The following is a 9,832-nucleotide window of genomic DNA, read 5'->3' as shown; positions in this document are numbered from 1 at the left end:
CAATATTATACAGTTTCTCACCACCTGCCGACTGATGCACTGCCAGGTCCCAAGAAGTGAGACTCAGAGCAGAGAGCCCGAGAGCTGCAGCTGGAGAGTGATCACAGCAGAGTCTGAGCAGATGCTATCAGTGACAGCACGACCGGGAAAGCTCACCGACTCACTCACGAGCCAGCAAAGGAGTCAGCAAAGCAGCTAACAAAGGAGTTAGAGTGTCAGCCAGTGTAAGATAGTGAAGAGTGATAATGGCCCCCAATCCCACTCCCCCCTGAAGTACCAAGCATGATGTACTATGGAATGAAATACGCCTTCAGTCAGTTTGGGTCAGCTGTCTGAACTGTATGTCCCCCACACTGCTTGTGGTGAGGAAGTTGGGAACACAGCTGCAGTATCAGAAGCTGAGAAAGACCTTGAATTTGGTGTACCAGTACCAGCTAAAAAGACAACTTCTCAGTACTTTTCTCAATGTGAATCCAGAAACACGGCTTCATACCAGCCACTGTGAAGGAAGTTAATTCTTTCCTGACTAAAACCAGCACAGAAGTGTTCCTGAGATTTCTTGTAGTTAATAGCTGGATATCCACTCCCAGTGGCAGACTTAGTCATATACCTGAGGATCAGATCTTCAAACATTTAATCATGGCCATAACTCACATGGCTGAGCAGGAGGAAGATGCTTGGCAACAACTGTTCTTCCTGTTTGAGGAGGAAGCTCTTTGGAAAATCTGGCCCTGGCTGTTGCCATCTAATCCAGCCCCGGTTGTATGTGGGTTGAGAAACTCATAGACCACTCCTTGGTGCATCATACCACGCATGGCTAGCGGTCACTTTTGGGCAGAGCGATGTACCAGTGTTGTGATGGGACAGCATCTCCAATGTGTGTCTGTTCTTGCTGTACAGGGACAACTGTCTATGTAGGAGAATTCAGGAGATGGGTGACCATGGAGCTGGTGCCCAGTCTACTGGTCATCGCTGAAACAGGAGTTGCTTTTTCTGCAGGTCTCTTAACTGAGGGAAGTGGGGAGAAATCTGGGATCAGGAAATGGAAGGTGAACAGTGAATCCCAAGTTGAAGCTCTGGAAAAAGATGAGGACAAGGTGGGAGGTGCCAGTGCCAAGGAACCAAAGGAACCCCAAGAGAAAGCTTCTTCCAAGAAGAGTTTTGTCTGCAAAGCCTGCGATAAGACTTTCCACTTCTACTGCCGCCTGCAGGTGCACATAAAACGTTGTCGGGTGGCCAGAGGAAAGCAAATCCAGTGTAAGGGGTGTAGTGAGGTCAAATCAACGAAGAAGGAGCTGGAGAAGCATCAGCTGGAAGTCCATGGAGTGGTGGGGCCAGCCAAGAAGAAGAAGAAGCAGCTCCCCGTGGCATGCGACATCTGTGGCCGAGAATTTGCTCATGCCTCAGGTAGGGTAGGTGGGAGCAGGGGTGTTTGAACAGAAGTCTGGACAATATAATAAAGTGATAGTCTGAAATCTCCTTTTCCTCCTTCTCTTCCTCCGCCCTGCAGCTCTGTGAGTGATGTGTGTGAGAAACACAGCTCAGCTCATTTCTCCTGCCCCACTGAGCAGAACCACTGTCTTGATTACTTTTTCCCTAATTGGTTTTCATCATGGCTCATCAAGGAAAAGTGGGGCTACTGGCAAATTTAAAAGCCTCCAAAAATAATCAAGCTGTTCCAGTTCTGCAGCTGGTTTAGCAGAACGAGTAAGAGGAGTTGACTCTCTTTGCCCTCCCTGTGACAGCTCACAGTATCCTGGTGGACCTCCAGGCTGGAGGACACTGGTGGACTCCCAGTGTTTTGGGTGACCTGGTAAGTCTCCAGGCTGGGTGGAGTGGTGCCTCTGCAGCAGGGTCAGTCAGGGCTGGCACTGGGTCCACCAATGCCTCCTCAGTGTCCTGCCTGTCTCCCCAGGGATGCAGTACCACAAGCTGACGGAGCACTTCGACGAGAAGCCCTTCTCCTGTGAGGAATGTGGAGCCAGGTTTGCAGCTAACTCCACGCTGAAGAACCACCTGTGGCTACACACAGGGGACTGGCCCTTCATGTGCAAGCATTGCCTGATGACCTTCATGCAGGCCTCAGCCCTTGCCTACCACACCAAGAAGCAGCATGCTGAGGGTGAGCCTTCCCCACGGGAGACCAGCTGTGGGCTTCGCTTGTTCCATCCACCCCTTTGTCCTCTGTTCCTCCATCTGCCTCCTGGCTTCTTCCCCATCCCCTTCTCCAGGTTCTCCGATTAGCCACCCATTTAGCAGTTTGCTAAGTACCTCCTCTCTGTCCCATCACATCTAGATTCCTGTGATGTGTCCTCCCTCTCATTACCCTTTCTCCCGTCCCTCCCTCTGGCTGAATTTCACATAGTTTTTCATGCCAGGGCTTCTCCTGACCCTGCACCCAGCCCCTTTCACTACCAGGGCATGAGCATGTTGCAGCTGGGCAATCAATTTTGAACATGAGACATGGCAGCATATAGTACCTCCAGAATCTTAGAATCATAGAATAGTTTGGGTGGGAAGGGACCTCTAAAGATCATCTAGTCCTGCAATGTCCCTGCAGTGAACAGGGACATCTTCAATGAGATGTTCAGTGTTGCTCACAGCCCCGTCCAACCTGACCTTCAATGTTTCCAGGGATGGGACATCTACCACCTCACTGGGCGACCTGTTTCAGTGTTTCACCACCCTCATTGTAGAAGATTTCTTCCTTTCATCTAGTCTAAATATACCCTCTTTTAGTTTAACGCCATTACCCCTTGTCCTAACAGGCCCTGCTAAACGGTTTGTCTCCATCTTCCTTATAATCCTCTTTAAGTACCAAAAGGCTGCAATAAGGTGTCCCCAGACTCAGGCTGAACAACCCCAGCTCTGTCTTTCCTCATGGGAGAGGTGTTCCATCCCTCTGATCGTTTTTGTGACTTCCTCTGGACCCATTCCAACAGGCCTATGTCTCTCCTCTGCTGGGACCTCCACAGCTGGATGCAGCACTCCAGGTGGGGTCTCACCAGAGCAGAGTACAGGGGCAGAATCCCCTCCCTCGCCCTGCTGGCCACACTTCTCTGGATACAGCCCAGGATACGGTTGGCCTTCTCGGCTGCCAGCGCACACGGCCGGCTCATGTCCAGCTTTTCATCCCCAAGTCCTCCTTCACTGGGCTGCTCTCAATCCCTTCACTCCCCAGAGAGTGTTGATACTGGGGTTGCCCTGACTCAGGTGTACAGGACCTTGCACTTGGCCTTGTTGAACCTTGGGAGGATCACGTGGGCTCGTTTCTCAAGCTTGTCTCAGTTCACACAGAAGAGTGTGGTACCTCCAGATACTTGAGTCTTGTAGTAATTTAATACTCCCTGTGCAGGTGTGGTTTTCTCCCGCATCTCTAGGACCCTTTTGACCCTGCACTTGAGATGCTCTGGCTACCCCAGGAAAGCCTACGCAGTTTCTAATCGCTCTCCTCCCCCTGTGAAATCAGGCATAGGCCTGGCAGATCTCCTGTCCCGGTAGGTGCAGGCTCTCACCCTGGCTGTCACTGCAGGGAAGATGTATGCCTGCCAGTACTGCGATGCTGTGTTCGCCCAATCCATCGAGCTGTCGCGCCACGTCCGGACTCACACGGGGGACAAGCCCTATGTCTGCCGGGAGTGTGGGAAAGGCTTTCGCCAGGCCAACGGGCTCTCCATCCACCTCCGGACCTTCCACAGTGAGTGTGACCTGCTGCCTCCCCAGCTTGGACAGGCCAGCCTGTGAGGCATGGCTTCTGCAGGGTTGTGGCAGACCCGTCTGTGCCACTGGAGGCTTGTGCAGGTGTTACTGGTGCCTGCAAGCTGGCTGGGTGTCTTGTGGTGGGATTTTTCCCTCCCAAGAAAAGCAAGACTGTGTAGTGGTTTGATGCTATGAGTAGGGTTGTCCCAAAGAAGATGGATGGGGTGGCTTCCAGCAAACTGCAAGCTGCTGGGAACCCGCCACAGGAAGCTGTAGGTGAGTGGGAGCAGCAACATCTGTATGCAAAGCCAAAACTCCAGTGCTGGTTTTTGTCGGGGTAGTAACACATGTTGGTTTTCCCTTTGCTTTCCTCCCTCTGTGAATGCTCTTCTTAATTCTTTTCTTATTTGCTCTTTGCTTTCTTTGCCTTGATTTCTTTGTGGTTTTGTTCTGTTTCTGTGTGGCAGACATTGAAGATCCCTATGACTGCAAGAAGTGCCGGATGAGTTTTGCCACCTTTCAAGAGCACCGCAAGCATGTCGACGAAGCCCACTCCCAGGATTACCACCCCTGCCCTACCTGCTCCAAAGTTTTCAGCGCCCCGTCACTCCTGGAGCGCCACGTAGTGACCCACGATGGAGGAAAGCCCTTTAGCTGTGAGATTTGCGACAAAGCTTACCAGGTGAACTGATGCAGCAAGGATTTGGTCTCATGCTAGAGGTGCCATTGCCTTCTCCTGCCCCAGGTTGTCTCTCCTGCCCCAGGTTGTCTCTCCTGCCCCAGGTTGTCTCTCCTGCCCCAGGTTGTCTCTCCTGCCCCAGGTTGTCTCTCCGGCCCATGTGCAGAGTGCAGCTGTTTGGGGTCAGCAGAGGGAAAAATTGCACAGGGGAGGCAGAGTCCATAGGGAAAAGGCAGGTACATGAAGTGAGATGGGCCGTGAGTACATCCCTGTCCGTCTGGACCCTCAGGAATCTTTTTTACCCAAGTTTCTAGCTGTCAGGAAGCGTAGGAATAAAAACACTTGCGTTGCAAATGGCATGCCTCTGTGGCAGTATGTGTGGGGGCACATTCCTACAAGGGAACAGAAAGGGAGACCAAAAGGAGACCTGCAGCGAGTGAGATGAGGATGAGGGAGTTAGCAGTGTTCAGCTCTTCAGGAGCAGCAGAGAAACAGAAGTGAGGTGTGAGATCTTGCCCTGTGGGAGGATGAGCAGGTCTGGTACCTGCTGAGCACAACCCCACTGTTGTTTTCCATGCAGTTTCTTACTGTCACGATGCCCCTGGAACAGGTTCGGATTCTAACTGTGATTTGATCCTTGTCATTGCAGCAGTTGTCAGGGTTATGGTATCACAACCGGACCCACCACCCATCACCGCTATTCCAAGTTCTTCTCCCTGCGGTGCAGCTCATGTGACAAAACCTTTTCCAGCACTGCTGCTCACCACAAGCATGTCAAGGCAGAGCACACAGGTAACAGCCCATTTGTTAGTGAACAAAACCACGTGGTGACTGCTGGGAGAGATGTGGCGATAACTCTGCTAGGACAAGGTTGCACATCCTATTTACCTGTAGATCACAGTAGGTTCTTTGTAACCTGTAGCAGTCTCTTCTGGCAAGTCTCATCTCGCATCCTGCAGCTCGTGTGCTTTTGGTGTCTCCTTTTCCTGCCTTGCCTCCAAGGATGTTCCTCATATCTATATGCATACGGGGTGTTGCTGGAATGCTAACAGAGCTCTGGTCCAGAAGGCCTCTTGTAGAAGACCTTGGGAGCACATTTTCTATTCTTGGCCTTGTCTGCAGATGTGAAGTTCCATGAGTGCGAGACGTGCAAGGAGCTCTTCCCCACAGTGGCTCTCCTGCAGGTGCATGTGAAGTGCAGGCACTCAGGTCTGATACATTTGCTGTTCATGTTAGCAATGACTGCTCCTCTCAGTGACTGATGTCTGTAAGTGTGAAATTGAAGATGGACATGGTGAGGAAACAGGAAGTATAGGTGAACTGGAAAAGCACTGGTTTCGGTGAGACTGGGACGTGTTAAGCTTCTGGAGCTGTTGGAGTCAAGGAGGGTTCTGGATTTGCATGTTACAGCAGAGGAGAGAGCTAAGTGTTGGTGAGGAGATGTCAGCACAGAGAAATGAGGAACTGAACCCAAGCACTGGGGATTGTGGAGGCTAGTGGGAGACTGGGGAAAAAAAAAAAAAAGGAGTTTAGCACCAGAAAGATAGGTGAGGGACCTGGGCTTGGAGAGAACATGTCTGTCTAGGGCTGTTTGGCAAGTGTGCGAGCTGAATCAAGGCTGTGAGGGCAGAGTGAACTGGCACACTAAACTGCTATGAAAGATGGGTCCTCAGGGCTGTGCATGGGATAGCAGGAGAGGAGATGGTCAGGAGACATTGGAGGTGGCAGCCAACAGCAGTCTGGAGAGTGAGGAAGGAGAAGACCTAGTCACAGCATGCTCTGAGAGGGGAGATCTGCTGGGGTGGATAATGTGTTTGCAGTAGCTGGATCAGGAGATGCAAGCCAAGCCAATAAGGAGCAGTGCTGGATGGTGCAAAGGAATATGGAGAGAGATTTCTGCAAGAAGGGACAGCCGCAGCTACTATCGGATACATCACCCTGGTTTCTGAACACTGGTGCTGTGGGGAGCTAGAGCTAAAATGGACCAGAACAACCACAGGCTCTTTGACAGACAGTATTGTACCTGGAAGGGACACTGGCACACACCATGCCCTGAGTCTCTGCTGGGTTTCAGCCCTGCACATCCTGGCCATTTGCAGCTCCCTGTGCCCTTGGGCTGGCCCTGGTCATTGCAGCCCAGGCTCAGGGCAGTGCTTCTTTCCCCAGGCTCCCAGCCATTTTGCTGCTTGTACTGCTCAGCATCCTTCTGCTTCCCAGGGGCCCTCCAGAACCACATCACCAGTGAGCATTTCAAGCAGATGGAGAGCACCTTCACCTGTGAGCTCTGTGGGGAGCTCTTCTCCTCACAGAGCGAGCTGGAGGGACACTACGGGGCTGAGCATCCCAAGGTGGTCTTGTCCCAAGCCACCACGGCCCAGATTGTGCAGGTAAAGACTGCTCTGTGCCACATCCCCTGTAGTTGTTCATCCATCCTCCCCCCGCAACCCTCTTATTCTTCCCAAATCCATCCTGCAGCTCCTGTCACCCCTTCTGCTGCTTGATTCCCCTTCTTACAGAGGTCCAGGATGCAAGTCCTCCCACAATGCTCTGGGATTTCTGTGCTAGTGAGGGGTGGACTTGCTGGTGGGGAGGCAGCGCAGTTGGGTTTTCAGGAACTGAGGAGGAGGGACTGACTGTGTGCAGAGGTGCCTGGTTATTCAGAGGCTATTAAAACCCAGATGACGTACCCCGTGAGGTCATACCTGTTTTATTGGAGGCCAAATGCTAGGCTTGAACCCGGAATTCCTCTCTTCAATATCTCAACCATCAGTGGAGAACAGCTCCTTGGATGAGGGAGCCCAGTGTGAAAGATTCCTTGGGCTGGCATTCCTCCAGCAGGTAGTCAGAGAGTGTTTATTGTCTATGACTGCTTATGGAGCTAAATCATAGCAATTTTGTGGAGAGAAATATTTAAATTACTCTTCTGTCTTCTCTTTTGCATCATCGGTGTGTGTGGTTTGGTGTTTCCCATTACTCCCATGCCAGCTGTAATTGCAGATCTCTGGCATGAAGCTAAATGGGTCTGAGAAAGATGTGGGTAGCAAAGTAATTGTGGAGAAGGCAGTGCTGTAAGTGTCTGACTCTCATGTCATCTTCCATGCAGGTGATTCAGATGTCGGAGCAAGGAGCAGCAGAGCACATCATCTCTTTTAATGAGGCCCAACTCACTGGCTCTCAAGTCTTCATGACGTTGCCTGATTCCCAAGTGAGCCAAGGTGGCTCTGAGCTGGTGGAAGTGACCATTGAGGATTTGTTTCATGACAGTGTCACTCTGATTTGTGAAGAAACCAAGTGAGGGTGAGCGGTGGATGCCCGTGCATGGTGCCTGGTGCCCACTAGACTTGTTCAGGAGCTGTACCTCAATGTGCTGCTCCAGCAGGGAGATTGGGGTTTGTTTGGGAAACCAACCCCGGGTATGGGATGCTGTAAAAGAAACGACATACAGCAAGCACAGCATGGCGAAGGACCGGACACGTTTGTAGACATTCACAAGGGCCTGGGAAGTCTCCCTGCAGTTAGCAGCTGCCAGCTTAGGTGGGTTGCACCACCCATCCTTCCCAGCTTAAGAGAAATAGAGAGGAAAAGATGGGAATTGGATGTGTTCACGTGTGTTTCTTCACTGTGGTGAACAGAGTGGAGGGGAGGAGACGTGCAGGACCATGTTGGGGTGGTATGGGTATGTGAAACCAAAGAAAAAGCTGTCCTGAGAATTTGGGGTGGAGATTTTTATGGCTGTGCTCGCAGGTACCTGCTACTCTGCTGGGTGAGTAAGGGCTGCTTTGTTTATTTTGCCACTCTCCCCTGTACTGTTGTGCTGCCTGTTGTGCCAGCTAGAAAAGTCCCCCAAGGCAAAGCAGACATTTGGGCCTCTCTGCTCAAGCAGAGGCTTCTTGTGAGTTGTGTTAAGTGACTTCAGAGCTGTTTAGGTAATAGCTTGTGTAGCACAGGTCTGATCCTATACATGTTTTTGCTGTGGTTTTCTGTTATGAAGAAGGGTCATAGGCAGGTCTGGGCATCCACATCCTCTTTGCAAGCAAACGGCCCTGATGCTTCCCATCCCTCCACAAATTCACTGAGGATATGCTGAAGCTGCCACATCTGAGAAAGGAGAAGGAGCTGTGCCTACATGCCAGAGCCCCTTGTTGCTGGTGTCAGTGGGTTGGCACTGATGAAGGTATTTCTGTCCGTGCAGTGGCTGCTGTGACTGCCCAGAGACATTCCCGGTGGCACACAGGGCATTGCTTTGTAAAATGCACTCAGATACCTACTCTGAAGTTTGCTTTTCTGGTGCCAGCACAATGCAACAGCTTCATCGCAGCAAACTGGCCCCTTTAAGGCTAAATTTCATGAAGTATTTTTATCTGCAGTTTCCTAAAATATAATCTGATAATTAATGGTTTGCTGAATCCATTACGAAGTGCAATTAGATAGATGCAGGGTTCCTGTGGCTCTGAGGGGACTGGTAGCATTTATCTTCCTTTCTCTCATGCCAAAAGGTTGAACTCTGCCACTGTGATATTTACATACTGAGTGGTGGTCCCCCCCTACGTCTCGCAGCCCGAGACCCTGCCGCGAGCAGCGCGTGTTCTGTCATGCTGAGAGGGGAGCACGGGAAATGAACAGATTGGAGTTTTCCAGCAGCATTTTGTGATGGCTGCTCACAGTTACCAGACAGAGATGGTCATACAGGAACGTGATGAAAAGAAGTGAACAGCAAGCAGTGACCCTAGGAGAGGCACTGGGTGGACTGATTGTTGTTCTTGCATGTCTTTTTTTGTGTGTGTGTATGTGGCAACAAATGTATGACCCTGCTGAAGTGTTGCACGTGTCTTGATGTGCTCCCACCTTCCTCGGGTGCATGCGTGGTTTGTCCCCCAGGCTTTGCAGCGACAGTGAAATGGAGGAAGCATGAGGTTAAGTTGCCACTGAATCCAGAAATGACCAGGAGATGGTGCTCCAGGTCTTGAGGATTAGTGCTAATGGTCAGGTGCCTCTGCACCTTTGCTGAAGCTTCTCTTAGCCTTCCCAGGCCTTATACAGCCCCTGGGCTGGTAGGATGGAGACACCTTGAGCCACTGCCAAACTGAAGGATAACTCCAAGCCCTGGGCAGGACACTGCCAAACCCTGGATATGCTTAAAGAAGAGCCTGAAACTGGAATGTGGCCACCTGTGGAGAGGTTAAAATGCATCTGTAACTGAGATGGAGCAGCAAAAAAGCTGTGGATCCCCCTTGGTCAGGAGGAGAGGGGCAGTTGCTGGAGCCCGTCTCACACCTGCCTGGACACAGAATAGCTGCTTGTGGTGCTTAGGATGGGTGCAGAGATAACGATAGAACAAGCAAGTATTTCTTGATGGTGTTAGAGCAGATATAGAATCATAGAATGGTTTGGGTTAGAAGGGACCTTAAAGATCATCCAGTTCCAACCCCCCTGCCATGGGCAGGGACACCTTGC

The 9,832-nt window shown here is 51.2% G+C and overlaps 1 protein-coding gene across 1 annotated transcript; it reads left to right on the top strand.

Moving 5' to 3' along the window:
- The first annotated feature begins 941 nt into the window (after positions 1 to 941).
- LOC104513544 (zinc finger and BTB domain-containing protein 40-like) lies at positions 942 to 7,673 on the top strand. Its single transcript, XM_010156942.1, is given in 9 exon segments — positions 942 to 1,407; positions 1,916 to 2,122; positions 3,533 to 3,697; positions 4,167 to 4,381; positions 5,028 to 5,068; positions 5,070 to 5,170; positions 5,501 to 5,587; positions 6,596 to 6,765; positions 7,482 to 7,673. Coding segments are annotated over 9 exon segments (1,644 nt in total).
- Positions 7,674 to 9,832: the final 2,159 nt, after the last annotated feature.

This window comes from Eurypyga helias, unplaced genomic scaffold (genome assembly GCF_000690775.1).
Source record: "Eurypyga helias isolate BGI_N326 unplaced genomic scaffold, ASM69077v1 scaffold2948, whole genome shotgun sequence".
Lineage (NCBI taxonomy): Eukaryota > Metazoa > Chordata > Aves > Eurypygiformes > Eurypygidae > Eurypyga > Eurypyga helias.
This window is presented reverse-complemented; position numbering and strand designations above follow the sequence as displayed.